Below are 20,312 nucleotides of genomic sequence, written 5' to 3'. Positions count from 1 at the left end.
TCAGTAATTGTGACTCGCGGGCTTAGCTGCTCCGCGGCATGTGGGATCTTCCTGCACCAGGGTTCGAACCCGTATCCCCTGCATTGGTAGACGGGTTCTTAACCACTGAGCCACTGGGGAAGTCCCTTATTTATTTATTTATTTTTAAACATCTTTATTGGAGTATAATTGCTTTACAATGGTGTGTTAGTTTCTGCTTTATAACAAAGTGAATCAGTTATACATATACATATGTTCCCATATCTCTTCCCTCTTGCGTCTCCCTCCCTCCCACCCTCCCTATCCCACCCCTCTAGGTGGTCACAAACCACTGAGCTGATCTTCCTGTGCTATGTGGCTGCTTCCCACTAGCTATCTATTTTACGTTTGGTAGTGTATATATGTCCATGCCACTCTCTCACTTTGTCACAATTTACCCTTCCCCCTCCCCATATCCTCAAGTCCATTCTCTAGTAGGTCTGTGTCTTTATTCCCGTCTTACCCCTAGGTTCTTCATGACCCTTTTTTTCTTTTTTTTTTTTCCTTAGATTCCACATATATGTGTTAGCATACTGTATTTGTTTTTCTCTTTCTGACTTGCTTCACTCTGTATGACAGTCTCTAGGTCCATCCACCTCACTACAAATAACTCAATTTCATTTCCTTTTATGGCTGAGTAATATTCCATTGTATATATGTGCCACATCTTCTTTATCCATTCATCTGATGATGGACACTTAGGTTGCTTCCTTGTCCTGGCTATTGTAAATAGAGCTGCAATGAACATTTTGGTACGTGACTCTTTTTGAATTATGGTTTTCTCAGGGTATATGCCCAGTAGTGGGATTGCTGGGTCGTATGGTAGTTCTATTTTTAGTTTTTTAAGGAACCTCCATACTGTTCTCCATAGTGGCTGTATCAATTTACATTCCCACCAACAGTGCAAGAGTGTTCCCTTTTCTCCATACCCTCTCCAGCATTTATTGTTTCTAGATTTTTTGATAATGGCCATTCTGACCAGTGTGAGGTGATATCTCATTGTAGTTTTGATTTGCATTTCTCTAATGATTAATGATATTGAGCATTCTTTCATGTGTTTGTTGGCAATCTGTATATCTTCTTTGGAGAAATGTCTATTTAGGTTTTCTGCCCATTTTTGGATTGGGTTGTTTGTTTTTTTGTTATTGATCTGCATGAGCTGCTTGTAAATTTTGGAGGTTAATCCTTTGTCAGTTGCTTCAGTTGCAAATATTTTCTCCCATTCTGAGGGTTGTCTTCTGGTCTTGTTTATGGTTTCCTTTGCTGTGCAAAAGCTTTTAAGTTTCATTAGGTTCCATTTGTTTATTTTTATTTCCATTTCTCTAGGAGGTGGGCCAAAAAGGATCTTGCTGTGATTTATGTCATAGAGTGTTCTGCCTATGTTTTCCTCTAAGAGTTTGATAGTGTCTGGCCTTACATTTAGGTCTTTTATCCATTTTGAGGTTATTTTTGTGTATGGTGTTAGGGAGTGTTCTAATTTCATACTTTTACATGTACCTGTCCAGTTTTCCCAGCACCACTTATTGAAGAGGCTGTCTTTTCCCCACTGTATATTCTTGCCTCCTTTATCAAAGATTAGTTGACCATATGTGCGTGGGTTTATCTCTGGGCTTTCTATCCTGTTCCATTGATCTATATGCCTGTTTTTGTGCCAGTACCATACTGTCTTGATTACTGTAGCTTTGTAGTATAGTCTGAAGTCAGGGAGTCTGATTCCTCCAGCTCCATTTTTTCTTCTCAAGATTGCTTTGGCTATTTGGGGTCTTTTGTGTTTCCATAGAAATTGTGAAATTTTTTGTTCTAGTTCTGTGAAAAATGCCAGTGGTAGTTTGATAGGGATTGCATTGAATCTGTAGGTTGCTTTGGGTAGTAGAGTCATTTTCACAATGTTGATTCTTCCAATCGAAGAACATGGTATATCTCTCCATCTATTTCTATCATCTTTAATTTCTTTCATCAGTGTCTTATAATTTTCTGCATACAGGTCTTTTGTCTCCTTAGGTAGGTTTATTCCTAGATATTTTATTCTTTTTGTTGCAATGGTAAATGGGAGTGTTTTCTTAATTTCACTTTCAGATTTTTCATCATTAGTGTATAGGAATGCAAGAGATTTCTGTGCATTAATTTTGTATCCTGCTACTTTACCAAATTCATTGATTAGCTCTAGTAGTTTTCTGGTATCATCTTTAGGATTCTCTATATATAGTATCATGTCATCTGCAAACAGTGACAGCTTTACTTCTTTTCCGATTTGGATTCCTTTTATTTCTTTTTCTTCTCTGATTGCTGTGGCTAAAACTTCCAAAACTATGTTGAATAATAGTGGTGAGAGTGGGCAACCTTGTCTTGTTCCTGATCTTAGTGGAAATGGTTTCAGTTTTTCACCATTGAGGACGATGTTGGCTGTGGGTTTGTCATATATGGCCTTTATTATGTTGAGGAAAGTTCCCTCTATGCCTACTTTCTGCAGAGTTTTTATCATAAATGGGTGTTGAATTTTGTCGAAAGCTTTCTCTGCATGTATTGAGATGATCATATGGTTTTTCTCCTTCAATTTGTTAATATGGTGTATCACGTTGATTGATTTGCATATATTGAAGAATCCTTGCATTCCTGGAATAAACCCCACTTGATCATGGTGTATGATCGTTTTAATGTGCTGTTATATTCTGTTTGCTAGTATTTTGTTGAGGATTTTTTATCTATGTTCATCAGTGATATTGGCCTGTAGTTTTCATTCTTTGTGACATCTTTGTCTGGTTTTGGTATCAGGGTGATGGTGGCCTTGTAGAATGAGTTGGAGAGTGTTCCTCCCTCTGCTATATTTTGGAAGAGTTTGAGAAGGATAGGCGTTAGCTCTTCTCTAAATGTCCCTATTTATTTTTTAATGAACAGTTATTGCCTAGGTTTTACCTGTGGGATTCTTTGAGGCCCGGGTTGAATGTGGGTTTTTCCAGATATATTTTTTGTTTACTCCTGCCATGTGGCTGGAGGCATTATCTGCTAAAACCACCTTAGGCTAAAGATTTGAGGTTTTCTAGACTACACAGTTAGTGTGAATTCAGTCTGTAAAACTTAGTGGGTACCAGTTTGTGGTTATTAATTCTTAGGAGAGATTTTTTTTTCTTCACTTTACTTGGCATTGAGATTTGAGGTATACAGTTTTCCTTACTCTATGCTAGGGGAGGTGTGTAGGGTTTATTTTTAATTCATCTTTACACAGGGTATATAATTCTTCCAGATCCCAACTTCATGGAGGGATCTTCTATCAGACTTCCCACTCTGGGTAGGTCCTGCCTTTGTCTCTTATTCCTGGTCTGCCAGGAGGAGGGGAAAACTGAAGCTCAAGGTCACCAGTTTTTTCAGTGGGAGGGCCATTCAGGATATCTGTTTAGCCATATTTCCAGATAACCTTTGTATCTTTTTATAAGTCCTAAATATTATGTAATAAATTGAAATAGATAAATGAATAAAGTGAAGGTAATAAGTATCCTCCCTTGGTCTTGGGGTGATGGGGAGACAGTGACCAAGTGCAACGAGCGTGGACTTTGGAGTCAGACAGACCTGGCCCTACCACCTACTAGATGGATGACCCTGGGCAAGTCAGTTTACCTCTCTGAACCACAGTATCTCCGTCTGAAGAGGGCACAGTAGTACCTAGTGCTTGGTATACAGTAGGGACTGCAAAAAAATGATAACCTTTTTTTTTTTTTTTTTTTTTGTGGTACGCGGGCCTCTCACTGTTGTGGCCTCTCCCGTGGCGGAGCACAGGCTCCAGACGCGCTGGCTCAGCGGCCATGGCTCACGGGCCTAGACGCTGCACGGCATGTGGGATCTTCCTGGACCGGGGCACAAACCCATGTCCCCTGCATCAGCAGGCTGACTCTCAACCACTGCGCCACCAGGGAAGCCCGATAACCATTATTTTTGTGACCCACCAAGAGAAAAAAAAACTTCATGAACTTAACACTGTACCAGTGTGTGGGGTTAAGGACTCTTCTTTTGCTACATGGCTCCAGCCCCTTCCCAGTGAGCCACTGAACAGAGCATTAAGTTTAATTTGTACAAGGGAAAGACTGGTCCTTAGGATTCTGACACTTGCTTTTTGTACCATCTGTAGTAGTAGGAGGACTTCTGTCTGCTCACCTGCTATCAAAGAGGGCTGGGGTAGAAGTGGAGGCTGGATGGCCCTGCTCGGGACCTCTCCTGAGGATGGCTGAGGAGGCAGCCCGGAAACTCCTCCCAGGTAAGACCCACATGGAGATGGGGCAGAGATGAAGTCCGGTAGGTCCTGCTGCTCTTGCTGGAGAAGAGAGTGGCTGTGCAGAATTATTTGCTCGTGTTGCTCACCCAAACACTTGGTATTTCTACCTCTTGGCGCCCACCATGGAAAACAGGAGAGTCCTTGGCATTTTGACGGCTAGGCTAGGATGGATGAGCTGACCTCATGAATGTCTGCGAGGAGCGCTGAAGGCCAGCCTGGTGGCTGGAAGGCTCTTGCCCTTATTTGAGTGAGTGCTTTTGCCCCCTCCCAGGCCCACACGCCACTGGAATGAAAGGGTTCCAGAGAAGAGCCTTGGTCTGAGCGTTCGGAACCTCTGGTTCTAGACTCGGCTCTGACAACCAATAGCTTGACCAAGCCGCTCTTCCTCTCCTTGGTTCAATTTCCCCGTCTATCAAATGGGAGTCATAATTCCTGCCTCCCTCTGGGGAGACGTAAAATGAGGTCAGAGAGGAGAAAGTTCTTGGAGAACCGCAAACACCACTGAGACATGAGAGGGACTTGTTTTGTAGCTGAGCCATGTCCAGGGCTGCAGGCCAAGCTGCAGTGTTTGTCCAGAGGGGCAGTAGCTGGGCTCGGCAGCATCAGCGGGACGCTGTGTTCTCTTCAGGGTGTGGTGGAGGCTCTGAGAGCTGTTCACACCCAAACACGTTACACTGTGCTTTCCACCAACCTCTTGGCCGTCTCACTTCTCCCCTTCACCCAGGACTTGCCTCTCATCCTTGGGGAAGAGCTGAGGAGAGTGAGCGAACTGGGTTCAGGTCTCACTCACGGCCTGAATGTCTCCTTACAAACGTCATGTCCTGTGTGACTCATCCCTGGAGGGAAACTGTCTGGTTGCTCCCTTCTTTTTTTTGTATTGAGAAATATACATATTGAAAAGTGCAGTCACGCTGAGAAACAGGATTTTGTCACCTCCCCACCCCCTTTTTAATACTGCCTGACTTCTCTGAACTATCCCTTTGGGCCCTTCTTGCTTGTGACTTGAATCCTCCTTGCTTACCACTCATGTCTGCCAGATAGCAAGTTTCTCTTATTACAGTAAAGTTGCTGGACCTTGTGGTTCTTGGAAGTTTTGACAACTTTGTTCACAGTTTGGTGACGCATAGGCTGCTTTGGGGTTGTTTGACCTTTCAGCCTGGAGAGGAAATCTCTGCCTCTGACTTGCTGTCTTAGTTCCTTGCCTTGAATTGGAAGGCACTGGGGTGAGGTGGACAGGGCACTGGGCCCGTTGCGGGGGGAGGGGGAGTGGGCACGTGATAGTCATTCCCATCCCAGCTCCGTTTGGCTCTCTCTGTGATCTCTGAGTCACTTCTTCACAAGCCTGACCTTTCCTACCTGTGAATTGAGGGTTGGACCACATTGGCAGTTTTGTGGTTTATATCCTTTTTAAAGAAAATAACATAGCCCCTGAAACTCTTTATTTAGAGCAGGGATCTTAAACTGGCTGCTCTGGGACTGTTTACAGTCTTCAGTTGTGTTTCATTTGGTCAGAATGGTGTTTTAAGAAGTAGATGAATGGCTTTTTCATTGTGCCATCAGCTCCCCCACTGCCTGTGGCTTAAGCCCTGCCTGCTTCACACTCAGTTACTTGCCTGGGCTCTGAGGCATAATATAAAATAAGTAAAAGTAGAGCTGCTCTAGCTAAAGTGAGCATGTGTGGAGTGTGATACCCCCGAACACAGCCTGCTGCTTCCCTGCTCACCACAGGCAAGAGCCCAAGGCATGAGGAGCAGTGTTTGACAGCATCTGGGTTAGGTGGCCACTGAGGGCCCTCCAGTTGTGACATTCATCCTTCTCTGGCTCAGTCTCTAGCAGGTCACCCAGGAGACAAAAGGGAAGTGCTGGCCAAGGCCTCAGGCTTTGGTCCTGTGTCCACCCATGCCCACCTCCCCGCTCCTATCTGGGTTCTTAATTTTGCGATTGTTCAGCCTTTCAGACCCCCACTGGCATGCCGTATGGAACGGTGAACCTGCTTCATGGCGTGAACCCAGGAGAGACTCCTGTCACCTGCACAGCAGGGATCGGGACCTTCATCGTGGAATTTGCCACCCTGAGCAGCCTCACCGGTGACCCTGTGTTCGAAGACGTGGCCAGAGTGGCCCTGATGCGCCTCTGGGAGAGCCGGTCAGATATTGGGCTGGTAGGTCCGCTGCCACTCTTCCTGTCTAGCTCAAGTTGGCCACCTTGGCCCCTGCTTATGAGGCTCAGGGCTCTGAGCAACAAGTTGCGGTCCAGCCGAAGGAAACTAAGGGTGACCTCAGGAGTGATCCAAGGCTTAGGCTCACGACACCAAAAGTAGACCAAGCCTCCAGTTCATGCTTTGGCACAGAGGGGAGGAGAGCATGAGAGCACATCCTCTGGCAGGAAAAGGGGCCATGATAAGCTCTGGCTCCTTGAGCTTCTCTGATCTAGGGAGCGGGTCATATGCTTCATGCCCCTGACTCACTCGGTGACCTTAGATCGTCAGCCTGTCTGGCCCTCATTTTTACATATTTTTGTTTGTAAAACTGTGTTTCTTAGAACCAAAAGATTTGAGAGATGTTGAATGGCTGTTCCATGAGGAAATGATTACTGGTCAATTAAACTTGGGCAACACTATAAATAGTATCCTTTTTTTGGAGAGTCATAATGAACACGAGCAGGTTAAAGGTTATCAAATCCTATGATAAATTCATCTATTTAACTTTGCTTAACTCAACGTTTCACAAACTTATTTGACTCCAGAGTTTTTCTTTCCCCTACAAACCTACTCACCTATGGAAATTTTTTTTTTTTTTTTTTTTTTTTTTTAAAAGGTATCTTTCTTTTTTTTTTTTTTAATAAATTTATTTATTTATTTTTGGCTGTGTTGGGTCTTCGTTTCTGTGCGAGGGCTTTCTCTAGTTGTGGCGAGCGGGAGCCACTCTTCATCGCGGTGCACGGGCCTCTCACTGTCGTGGCCTCTCTCGTCGCGGAGCACAGGCTCCAGACGCGCAGGCTCAGTAGTTGTGGCTCACGGGCCTAGTCGCTCCGCGGCTCGCGGGATCCTCCCAGACCAGGGCCCGAACCCGTGCCCCCTGCACCGGCAGGCAGACTCCCAACCACTGCGCCACCAGGGAAGCCCACCTATGGAAATTTAAGGTCGGTTTCGGCTCCTAAACTAGATGATCCAGTGAAACTAACAGTAATTGAGCCAAAGCTGTCCAGGAAATAGCACTAGATTTAGTCAGAACTGAGACTGAGCCCCAGCCTTACTATGTTGAAACTGTGTGACCCTGGCCAAGTCACTCAACCTTTCTGATCCACAGTTACTTCAGCAATAATATGGATGGATTAATACCTCCTTGCTGAGTCATTATGACTTATAAAGACTGTGTTGTCCGAAAGTGATTCAGGTGGAGGCACGTTTTATGCAAAGTCTGGTTCTAAGTCAGCTTGAAAAGTGAAACTTGTGTGAGGACTCCTTGACAGTCCCTTAAGAAGGTGCCACTCTGGAGAACTAGAGTAACCCCCTTAGTGTCCAACACAGGCAGTTTTTTCTCCAGCTCGGGAGCCATAGTGACTCCGTGACCACACCTGCCCACATCCTCTCAGCCCTTTATCATTTCCGTGCACACTGGCCTGTCTTCCAGTTGCCGTCACCCATGTCTCTTTGGCTACGGGCCTTTTCTGGTGCCTGGATCCTGCTCTGCTTGCACTTGGCTGGAAACGCCAGGTCTTAAATGCTACCCCAGAGCAGTTCTCAACCAGTGGCTGATACTGATGGGAGTTTATGGACAATCACCCTTGTTCCCCGGCCCTCGGGTGGGACCATGCTGAGGCTCGTGCTCTACACTGACTCCCAGAGCTGCCCGGTGGGATGGAGCTCCGTTTCCCATGGTGGTAACTTGCCTGACAGCACACCCTTTAGGGCTGCCTCCCTGCCCTGCCTCACTTTTCCCCTCCTCTTCCAGAGTTTCCAGGGACTCACCGTCCAAATCAACTACTTCCTGGCTTCCTTGCTGGGGCTCTGCCCAAACTAACACAGGACAATTAGCTGTTTCTTTGAATGAGTACCAAGTGAAGTTATCAGCTTCCATCGGGGTCTAAGTTATATGGACAACATATCTCTTCATTTAAATCTTTAAAATTTATTTTTAAATGGTTCACAAGTCAAAGGATACAAAAAAGTACGCAGTGACATCTGTGACCCGTCCTCCAGCTACCCAGTTCCTCTCCTTACAAGCAACTACTCTATCAGTTTCTTGGATGTCCTTCCCAAGTTGATTTATGGAAATACGGAAAGTATATCTTATGTCTTTAGACACTGGAATCGCATGCAGATTCTCAGGCTGAGAAGTCTGAGACAGAGTGTGGGAACAGCACGTTCTCATCTCCCAGCTCACACTCACTCTAGACAGGGCATGAACACTCCAAGTCATTGTTCTTTTTTCAGTTTTTGACCAGTGTGTATAATTAAGTCCTCCTAAACGTGCATGAGATGTGTCTCCACTGTACATATATGCAAGAGAGCTGGCCATGATCCAGCCTTGCCCCCCAACCCTGTACCCCGATAGCCTGCATGTCTCCCAAGAAGCACTGGGGTGCCTGCCTTGTATCTCACGGGACAGTCAGGGGTGTGGGGACATCCTTGTTTGGTCTTGGGCCCTCCTTTGACACCACATGTCTCTCTCCTAGGTCGGCAACCACATCGATGTGCTCACTGGCAAGTGGGTGGCCCAGGACGCGGGCATTGGGGCTGGCGTGGACTCCTACTTTGAGTACCTGGTGAAAGGAGCCATCCTGCTTCAGGATAAGAAGCTCATGGCCATGTTCCTAGGTAAAAAGGGCAGGGTAAGGGGGCTTTTCCCCATGGTTTTCCCTATTGACATGTAGTTTATTTATAAACTTTCAGTTGCTCCCAAGTGCCTACAGAATCAGCTCTGCATTCAAAAGCACCATGGACTTACACTGCCCGCTTGAGGCCACTACACCTTTTCATGCCTTCCTGCAAGAGCCAACTGAACCATGCTGGCTTCTCTACATGCAGCCCTGGATTTTTATTTCCTGGCCATTGCACATGGTGTTTCCTTTGCCTAAAATACCTTTTTTCCTGCCTTTATGTGTCCAAATTCTGTCCACCCGTTAAGGCCCAGCTTAAATGTCACTTTGCCCAGAAAATAGCTTGATTCTTCCTCAGAATTTAGGGCCTTCAGAATCTTTTTTTTTTTTTAATATATAAATTTATTAATTTATTTTGGCCACGTTGGGTTTTCGTTGCTTCGCGCAGGCTTTCTCTAGTTGTGACGAGCCGGGGCTACTATTCGTTGCGGTGCACGGGCTTCTCATTGCAGTGGCTTCTCTTGTTGCGGAGCACGGGCTCTAGGCATGCGTGCTTCAGTAGTTGTGGCACGTGGGCTCAGTAGTTGTGGCTCGCGGGCTCTAGAGCGCAGGCTCAGTAGTTGTGGTGCATGAGCTTAGTTGCTCCGCGGCATGTGGGATCTTCCCAGACCAGAGCTCGAACCCGTGTCCCCTGCATTGGCAGGCGGATTCTTAGCCACCGCGCCACCAGGGAAGCCCGGCATCATTTTTGCAGTCAGCTATCATCACAGTTATAGCTCTTCTAACTGAGTGCAGCATCCAGGCCTTATACTTCTGTACTCCCCACAGTGCTTTGCAGGAGGTAGCTGTAGATTAATGCCTGTTGAATAAAAGCAGTTTACCCTTCAGGCCCTTAGACACTAGTAGTAATGATACTGAGGAATTGTTGGGCACCTAATAATAATTATAGCTACCATTCATTTATTCAGCAAATATTTACTGAGTACCATTGATGTGTTAAGTTTTGTGCCAAGCACTGAACATGGACTATTTCATTTCATCCGTACAACACTGTTTGAGATTGTCTTATTTATTTGCATGTTTTTGGTACTTTGTTCATTCAGATAATGCTTATTGTGCATATTTATTATGTACTATCTTCATGTTGGGGATTCTGCAATCAACAAAACAAAGTCCTAGCTCTCATAGATTTACAGTCTAGGGGGAGTTATAAGTTCAAGTTCCCACTAGAACGCCAGCTCCCTGAGGGCTGGACTTTGTCTTATTTGCCACCCCCCAGGTGCCTGGCACCCGGTAGGCACTCAGTGAATATTGTTGAGTGAATAAATGACTGCACAGTCCCATGAGGTATATAACATTACTCTCCTCACTTTACAGATAATAAGACTGAGGCTTACGAGGAAAAAACTTGCCCGAGGTCACAGCTAACAAGTGGTAAAGCTGGAGCTGGAATTTGAGCCTGGAAGTTTGCCTCCAGAACCCATGCTCCTTCCTCTGTGCCTCCTTGCATCCTAGTCTGCTTTGAGGCTGGGCCACCCTAGGGTCTTGCAAATGTTTAAGTCCATCCTTCTGTTGCCAAAGCCTGCTTTTTGTGTCCCTCATCACTGATGTGTCCATCATCTTATCTCCTCTGCAGAATATAACAAAGCCATTCGGAATTACACCCGCTTCGATGACTGGTACCTGTGGGTGCAGATGTACAAGGGGACTGTGTCCATGCCAGTCTTCCAGTCTCTGGAGGCCTACTGGCCTGGTCTTCAGGTAGGAACGATCAGAGAGGGTGGTCCTTTTTCTATGGAACCGGCAAAGCAAGCTCATTCTAATGTATGAGTCAAAAAAGTGCTTGAGCACTTTTTTTTGGAGGGGTGGATTGGGGATGGGAGAGGGGCTTAGAGTGAGACAGATTTAAAGTTCTGCCAAACTGAATTTTCCAAGGGGACCTTTAAGGTGTCAGGAACTGAACTTCCAGCTTTCTGTGGAATGTTGTACCACTTAAAGTAGAAAGGGCGGTAATAGCCATTGGCAATGACCATTTCTCCACTGGACATTTCTGTCACGTATCCTCATTCTTGACAGCGGGCCTAGGAAAGGGCGTGACAGCATCTGGGACTGCTCTGTCTGCCATCATTATGTGTGTCCATTACGTGGTCTGATAAGAGTTGCAGCTGGAAGGGATCTTAGAGCCCATCTAATCCAGCCCCTATGTGTCCTAAAATATTTTTAATATTTTTATAAACAACTTCTTTTTAATCTTAAGAAATTAAGAAAAGGCAGTAACATGTAGATGGTGGTAAATTTTTCTTTTCTTTTTTTTTTTTTTTGCGGTACGCGGGCCTCTCACTGCCGTGGCCTCCCCCGTTGCGGAGCACAGGCTCCAGACGTGCAGGCTCAGCAGCCATGGCTCACGGGCCCAGCCGCTCCGCGGCATGTGGGATCCTCCCGGACCGGGGCACGAACCCGTGTCCCCTGCATCGGCAGGCGGACTCTCAGCCACTGCGCCACCAGGGAAGCCTGGTGGTAAATTTTTAAAGCACAACAAGGAATACAATGATAAGTCTCAAGCCCCCACCCTCAGATTCTCTCCCCAATCCAGCCCTTGTTGTCAGTTTTCTGTACCTCTTTCCAGAAATCCATGTACATAGGTATATGCGTATTTATAGCACCCTTTTTTCTTTACGTAAGTAGGAACATTTTTATTCTTTTTCACTGAATGTATCTTGGAGATCATTCTTTATTGATGCATAAAGATCAATTTTACTTTTTTAAACAGTTGCATATATTCCATGGAATAGATATATTGTCATTCATTTAACTTGTTCCCCATTATATACTTTTAGCCAACCCTCTCATTTTATAGATGGGGAAAGAAGCTCAGAGAGAACTTGTTGATAACATTAAATATTGGTTCAACTCTTCTAAGATCTTCAAATTTAGCTGAGTGTCCCCTAAAAGAATTTTGAAAAATTATAGAGCCCCATGCATGTTTTTAATCTTATGAGTTTAAATAGTTGCATACCATTCCTTTTTCTCCTCCAACTCATATTTCCATTCTACCACTCCAACAGGATTTTATCCTAATTATTATATTTTATGCTGAAAGCATTTTATTGTTCACCGTATCATATTTCTCTGTGACAAAATTTGTTCATACATAGAAATTTAAAATGTTTTTAAATTTCCCGTGATCATAAGCTCTGAGTATTACATTTGTTTTCTTCTGGATTTAGTTATCATTAGTATGTAACTGATTAAAACAACATATATAGCTTACAATTTTGGATGATTATAAACCTGGAAGTAATTTATTGGAAGTGCATTTCTTAATGAGATTTTTGGGGCTTTTTAAAGTTTTTAAGTAGTTCATGTGTTTGTGCATGAATAATACATGTTGCTAAAACAGAGCACTGTTAAGCATCAGTTTTATTCCTGCTTTTCATTTTTTTAGATGTAAGTGCCGCGGAGCCTATGCACATAAATAAGTAGATGGAGATGGAAGGAGTTTGATATTGTAATATCATTCAGTTCTTTGAAATCATTGAGTTAATAGATTGAACCATATAAAATTGCCAGCATCAACCATTTTTGACCTGCAAATGTGGCAGTATTTTATGGTTCACTCTTTATATGGTTAAAAAAAATCACAAATGATCTGTCATCAAAAATTATTTTTAATGATGTCTCTGCTGACAACTTGACCAGTTCCTCTTTCAATTTTTTGAAGGCAAAGAATTGAAAGCTGTCTGATTTGCAGAAGGATTTGTTACCCAGTGGTTAGAGCCATTCATTTTTCTCAACACCTACACTAATATTTTAAATTTAACCTAGTTCAGTGCTCAGGACATTTTTATATCCAAGGACAGTGTTCCGCAGTAAGGCTGGAGATTGTTGGTGGGTACACCTTGCTTTTATAAGATGGTAGGACAGTTGTGGAAGAGATAGAATGGGTAGCCTGCCTTTGTGTTGTAAGCATCTTTTCAGGCAGATCCATTTTAGGAAAATTAAGGATCAGGCAATCTATTTCCTTACAACTATTTGTGACTACATTCCTCTTGGAAAACCTGCTTGTACCACCCAGCCATACAACTGATCACACCCTTTGACTTTGCATGATTCTATTTCTATGCATGTTCCTCAAGAAAATAATTGACCAGGGAAAGATGCAACCTGTACATGGATATTCCCAGCAGCAAAGTTCATGACAAAGAAAAACTAGAAATGGTCCAAATGCCCAGTAATGGAAGAAAAAATAAATGATTGTATTTTTTTCTTTTTTTAAATTGTGGTAAAATACACATAACATAAAATTTACCGTGGTAACCATTTTGAGTGCACAGTTCAGTGGTATTTATATTCATGTTGTGCAGCTGTCACCACCATCCATCCCCATAACTCTCTTCACCTTGTAAGACTGAAATTCTATACCTTTGAAACAATAACTCCCCATTCTGTCCTCTCCTAGCCCCTGACAACCATCATTATTATTTTGTTTAACATCTTTATTGGAGTATAATTGCTTTACAGTGGTGTGTTAGTTTCTGCTTTATAACAGAGTGAATCAGTTATATATATACATATATCCCCATATCCCCTCCCTCTTGCGTCTGCCTCCCACCCTCCCTATCCCACCCCTCTAGGTGGTCACAAAGCACCGAGCTGATCTCCCTGTGCTATGCAGCAGCTTCCCACTAGCTATCTGTTTTACATTTGGAAGTGTACATATGTCCACGCCACTCTCTCACTTCGTCCCAGCTTACCCTTCCCCCTCCCCGTATCCTCAGGTCCATTCTCTACGTCTGCGTCTTTATTCCTGTCCTGCCCCTGGGTTCTTCAGAACCTTTTTTTTTTTTTTTTTTTTTAAGATTCCACATATATGTGTTAGCATATGGTATTTGTTTTTCTCTTTCTGACTTACTTCGCTCTGTATGACAGTCTCTAGGTCCATCCACCTCCTTACACATAACTCAATTTCGTTTCTTTTTATGGCTGAGTAATATTCCATTGTATATATGTGCCACATCTTCTTTATCCATTCGTCTGTGGATGGACACTTAGGTTGCTTCCATGTCCTGGCTATTGTAAATAGTGCTGCAGTGAACATTGTGGTACATGACTCATTTTGAATTATGGTTTTCTCAGGGTATGTGCCCAGCAGTGGGATTGCTGGGTCATACCACCATTATGTTTTGTGTCTTTATGATTTTGACTGCTCCAGGTATCTCATATCAGTGGAATCATACAGTATTTGTTTTCTTGTGGCTGGCTTATTTCATTTAGCATAATGTCCCTCAAGGTTCATGCTTGTAGCATGTGTCAGAATTTCCTTCTTTTTTAAGGCTGAGTAATATTCCTTTGTATGTATATACCACACTTTGCCATCTTTGTATAGGATTTGTGTGCTTTGTGTGTGGCACTTTTCCTGCTTTAAGAACGAGTCCTGGGGTTATTTCTCTATGAGGTTATAATAACACTAATAGCTAACATTTAGCTGACAGTCTGTCTGGCACATAGAGGTGATAAATATTTATGAAAGAATGATTTATGTGCTGGGCATTTTACACAGAATCATCACAACATGCCGAGGTAAACGATGTTTCATAGATGAAGAAAGGAGGCTTATAGACATTAAATTTGTTCATTTACTCAACAAATATTTGAGTGCCTGCTGTATTCCAGGCTCTGTCCTCGTGAACTTTATAGAGGGTGAGACACAAAGAAAAACTTAGACATATTCATAAAATAATAAGTTGCAATGAAGGAAACAAATTAGAGGCTAAAAGAGAGACTATTGGATGGGGACTTACTTTAGATAAGAAGGCCTCTCAGAAGTGGTGATGCTCAAGCTGATATGTGAAAACTGGGGTGGGGGACGATGTTCCAGGCAGAGGAAACATGATGTGTGAAGGTCCCGAGGCAGGAAAGAGTTGGGTGTTTATCAGAGACAAAAGCAGCATGGCCACAGTCCAGGGAAGGGAAAGATCAGTCAATGGAAAGTCAGCAGTGGCCAGATTGCTCAGGGCCTTGAGGGCCATGGTGAGGTGTCTTGACCTTAAACTGAGCCTGTGGAAAGCCACTGAGTAAGACAGTTACTCTGGCTGCCTTGGGAAGAGTGGACTGGAGAAGACAAGTGGTAGGACCAGTGAGGAGGCCTTTGAGGTCATCCCAGTGCAAGATGCAGGTGAACAGGTGGTGGCTCTGGAGATAAAGAGAAAACTCTTGATGTTTTAGAGAGAGAGAATTGATAGGAGTTGCTGATGGAATGGATGTGGGAGTGGGGGAAGAGGGAGGAGTCAAGGATGGCCAGCAGGTATCTGGCCAGAGTGGAATCAGTGGAAGGTGGTGCCGTTTACTGAAAAGGGAGAGAGGTGAGAGGAGGGAGGCAGCTTTGCGGGAGAGTGAAGGGACCGATAGTTTTGTTTGGAAACTGTCAAGTTTGTTCTATCCTTGAGACATCCAGTGGAGATGTCAAGAAGGTCAGCTGTTTCCCTGTGAGCTTACAGTAATACGAATAGCTACATAGAAGCACCTAGTAAAATTACAAGTGCATATAGTCTCAGATTCAGCAATCCCAACTCTGGAAATGTGTCTTACAGACACGCTTCACATATGTTTGAGGTGACATATGTATGCGGTTATTTATTGCAGCATTGATTATTGTAGCAAGTAGCAAAAGATTGGAACCAAGCCAACTAGCTATCAATAGGGAACTAATTAAATTGTGGTCCAAGCAATGGAATACTATGCAACTGTATAAATAGGAGGAGGGAGTGCTTTATGTACTTACATGGAAAAATTGAGATGTATTGTTAAATGAATAAAGGAAGCTACAGAAAAGTATATTTAATAAGCCGTATTTAATGTGGGGGAAATAATACATACTCATACATCTTTGCTTATGTTTACAAACTAATGCAAAATGGTTATTTGCTGGGGGGTAGGGTGTGAGTGAGATTAAGTACAATCAATCTTTTTCTTATTCTTAGAATTTTGAATCAGATGGCTGACTTACCTACTTAAAAGCAGTTAGTAGCCAGTATTGACTGAGCACGTACTGGTAGGCAGGGACATTGTATACAGCCTCTGTCCCTCACAACAATGTAAAATATACGTTGTATTTTGCATGTTAGAGACGAGGCTCAGAGAAGTTAAGTGTCTGGTTTGAGGCAGCACACTGAGTAAATGGCCGACTCTGGGTTTGAGCACAGGTCTTTTTGGCTCCAAAGCCTTCGCTTCCTCTTTTCCCTGAGGTTGTGTGTGGGGTTTTGTTTTTGTTTTTGTTTTGTTTTTTTATTTGCGGTACGCGGGCCTCTCACTGTTGTGGCCTCTTCCGTTGCGGAGCACAGGTTCCTGACGCGCAGGCTCAGCGGCCATGGCTCACGGGCCCAGCCACTCCGTGGCATGTGGGATCTTCCCGGACTGGGGCACGAACCCGCGTCCCCTGCATCGGCAGGCGGACTCTCAACCACTGTGCCACCAGGGAAGCCCGTGTGTGGGGTTTTGTATGTGGGTTTCCTGCCTGGTGGCTGCTTGCCTGACAACCACTTCTCTCCTACAGACCCTCATTGGGGACATTGACAATGCCATGAGGACCTTCCTCAACTACTACACCGTCTGGAAGCAGTTTGGGGGGCTCCCGGAATTCTACAACATTCCTCAGGGATATACAGTGGAGAAGCGAGAGGGTTACCCGCTTCGACCGGGTAAGCAGCATCTCTGGCCTACTGCCAGCCCACAGGCTCTGATTCTCAGAACCCCAACCCCTCGCATATCTATGAGGCTTCATGCCTCACAAGTGCTCACAGCTTCATTTTTTTCCCATCTGCTTCTTCCAGTGGCTCTGGATGGTTTTCCTTCTAGGAATTATTTATCCCCCTTATTTTCAGAGAAGGAGACGGAAGCCTAGTGGGTTGAAATGGCTTGCCCAAGGCTGTTAAGTATAGGAGCTAGGACTGGAACCCAGGTCTCCTAATTACATCTTATGCTCTTTCAAACCCAGACAAGCAAGTGAGATGGAAAAAGCCAGGCTGACGCCTTTTGAGTTCTTGCCATTGGGATTTCAGATGTGGAGGCACACTTCGTTAAGTCAGTGGGTCAGGTCAGATAAGTTGTGCATCTATGGAACGTTAGAACTTTGGAATGGACTTTAGGAGTGAATCATCTCTTCTCGTCCACCTCCCCACTTGCAGGTCAGCAGTCAAGATGTAGAGAAGAAAGAGACAACACACTTGAGAACTCTTCTAAGTTCCTTTCCAGATCCGATCTTATGACTCACTGAAGGAAAGTTAAACATTGTGAGGAGAGGAAGGGAAAGGGGGACAGAGGAAGGAAGCTGAGTCAGCACACAGTCATCTCCCCTCCCCCCTAAAATAGGTTACATTCCCATTGTTTTAGACTCTTCCTACCTGAATGCCTTTTAGCTGTGGGATGGGCCTTCTAATGGGTTCTGCCCATCCTGCCATCCTCGGCTCCACTTCCTTCCTCCTCTAACCCTGTAGTCCTCTAAGTGATTGCTGTAGGAGTCTTGGAGGGGGACCAGAAGCGGGAGTAAAGCAGCAACTGGAAGCAGCAAATTAGTCACTTTTGACTCCTTAGAGGCTGCTGTTTTTAGTATTTCTCATGCATTTATTCTCATGGCATTTTTTTTTTTTAAAGAGAAAATACTCAGATGGTATTGGATCCCATGTTACCAATAGATAAAATGAAGACAGAGATTGGGACTAAATGTAAGACTTAGACATGTGCATTCTCAAGGTTAGAGGGAAACTGAGAGGTCTTCTAATCGAAATCCCCCTGCAATAGCCCTGTCAAGTGGTTATCTCATCTTTGTTTGATTACCACCAGTGACAGGGGGCTCACTACTTAAGGAGGCAACATGTTTTGTTTGCAGGAATGCTCAGTGGAAAGCAAGGTACCACAGCCAGGAATCCAGAAATGTCTTAGACCAGTCACCCTTCCTATCCCAAAACAATAGCAAATGGGAGATAAGGTACTATTCTATGATTAGATTGGCCAGTCCCTGACGCTCTGGTGCATGTATCCGATCAGCAGTGCTGGAGCACAGAACCTAGCCTAAAAGCCTCTGAAGGGCTTAACCTCCACCTAAGTCCAAATCTAAACCTTGGGCTGTCACCCTCTTCTAGAGAGTTGGCTAGATATACAGGAAATTAAAGCCTTTACTAGCATACACAGGCCCATGTGTGAGGAAGAGAAAACAAGGAACAAGATACTTGAGTATCTTGTTTACTAAGTATACTGAGTCAGCCAGCTGTGAGAAGCATAAGGAGAGGCTTCCGATGAGGACACCATCTTTTCTGTCTTTGAACACACACAGTGTGTTCATCTACCAGTAAATGTGCCCCAATCTTTGCTTAGAATATGAGTGATTAGATTAGCCAGTGTCTAGAGGCCTGTGGGGTAAACAGAGAGAGAAGTAGGAGAAAACTGGAGAGATAGGCAGCGATCTTTTCTCCAAAAATAAGTAATGGAGTTTGCAGTAAAAAATCAAAAGGGGGAAAAGTACTGATCAAGGGCTAGGAGGAAACGGGATGTAGAACATCAGGAGGAGACGTTGGTATAGGGAGGGGAGAGGTGTTCTTTCCTCTCTGAGAAAAAAGAGGTGAAGAAGTAGGAAAGTCTGTTGAGCTGTAGCTTTTGCCTACTGGGCCCACCCTAGAAATCAAATCTTTTCCATAACAGCTCTCTAGATATCTGAAAGCAACAAACACATTTTGCTAAGTTTTCTTTTCTCTGGAATAAATATTCCCATCTGGTCCAGTTCCTGTTGACTAGTTGGCGAATATTCATCTTATGATGGGGCCCATGTGTGAACGTCAAATTCCAGTTGTGGTGTAGAACAGGGCAAGACTGTTGCCTTGTTCTGGGCACAGAGAACTGATGGCTGCATCTTTGTTAGATTGAAAGTTGATTCTTGAGTATCTTAACCTTTATCTTTTGGCCTATCGCATCTTGGAAAGGGCCTTGTAATGACAGGCTCGTACTCTTTTAAGTTTTAGGATTAGGTTAGGCTGTAAGTGACAGATACAAAGTAGTAGCTTAGATAAAATAGAAATTTATTTCTCTGGTCTTACATGACTGTCTTTGGTGGCAGGGACCTTAATCCCACACCTGCCTGCTGGGAATAGTTGTTAGTCTAGGCGTCCATGTGCTTGGATAAAGTTAGCTCTTCTGTTACTAAGGAAGAAGGAGGGAACAGATATTGGGAGATAGGCAGCCGCCTCTGCCACCTTCCCTATCCCAGAACCTGGCTGCCTGTCTCTCCCTTGGGATGGGATTCCATGGTCCACTAAGTCCACTAAGCTTCAGACTGGGTATATTGGCTCTGAAGATTCAGTATTGAGTGAGTTGTCCCATGTTCCCCCTAGTTGGACCCTGTGGACATGGTGTGGAGAGAAGGAATCTCTCACTGGCCCAGGCAGTCCCCAAGCCTTCTCTGCCCAGCCACTGGGTGAAGGAAGGTCTACTTTGAACTTTGCAGAACTCATTGAGAGCGCCATGTACCTCTACCGTGCCACGGGGGACCCCACCCTCTTAGAACTCGGAAGAGATGCTGTGGAATCCATCGAAAAAATCAGCAAGGTGGAATGTGGATTTGCCACAGTAAGTGTTTCCACGGGCCCAAGAATTGGGAAATGTCTCCCCCTGCTGCTAAAGAGCCTCTGGAGTATTAGCACTGGAAGGAACCTTAGAGATATAAGCAATGCCTTTATTTTATAGATGGGGAGACTGAGGAGCAGAAGCTGAGAGCCTTGCTAAAGGTCACAGAGCTAGTAGAGGTGGAGCTAGGATTAGTTCCCAGGGGTCTTGACTCCATGCCCTTGGCGTTCTCCCTGCTTCATAGATCCTTTAGCTGTCAGAATAGGCTACTTGGCAAGGGTGAGTATTGTGAAACATTTTGCGAAAAGGCTTGTAAAATGGATTCTAGAAGGGAATTACAGAGTCCCATAGCCTTATTTGCAAACCCAGGGATCCTTAATGGAACAGCTGTACTGGTCTCACAGATATTTACTGAGCGTCTTTCACGGGCCAGGCGCTGTGCTAGGCTGAGGGTTATAGCAATGAAGAAAGACCAAGCCCCTGAGCTGACATTTTAGTAGAAAAAACAAAGAATGTGTATCTGGAAGACAGAAAGAAGGCCAGTGTGGCTGGAGGGCGTGAGCAGGGAGGAAAGTGGGAGGAGATACAGCCCCAGAAG

At 44.4% G+C, this 20,312-nt stretch overlaps 1 protein-coding gene across 2 annotated transcripts in view; it reads left to right on the top strand.

Annotated features, from left to right (window-relative positions):
* The window catches only part of EDEM2 (ER degradation enhancing alpha-mannosidase like protein 2), a 49,610-nt gene that overhangs the window by 27,039 nt on the left and 2,259 nt on the right, over positions 1 to 20,312 (top strand). For both annotated transcript variants that reach the window (XM_019950634.3, XM_019950636.3), the window contains 6 exons: positions 4,139 to 4,264; positions 6,232 to 6,443; positions 8,960 to 9,101; positions 10,740 to 10,864; positions 16,656 to 16,800; positions 19,596 to 19,717. In XM_019950634.3, coding sequence (XP_019806193.1) covers positions 4,139 to 4,264; positions 6,232 to 6,443; positions 8,960 to 9,101; positions 10,740 to 10,864; positions 16,656 to 16,800; positions 19,596 to 19,717 — 872 coding nt within the window. The remainder of the gene's footprint in view (positions 1 to 4,138; positions 4,265 to 6,231; positions 6,444 to 8,959; positions 9,102 to 10,739; positions 10,865 to 16,655; positions 16,801 to 19,595; positions 19,718 to 20,312) is intronic.

Source organism: Tursiops truncatus, chromosome 15 (genome assembly GCF_011762595.2).
Source record: "Tursiops truncatus isolate mTurTru1 chromosome 15, mTurTru1.mat.Y, whole genome shotgun sequence".
In the NCBI taxonomy this organism is placed as follows: Eukaryota; Metazoa; Chordata; class Mammalia; order Artiodactyla; family Delphinidae; genus Tursiops; species Tursiops truncatus.
This window is presented reverse-complemented; position numbering and strand designations above follow the sequence as displayed.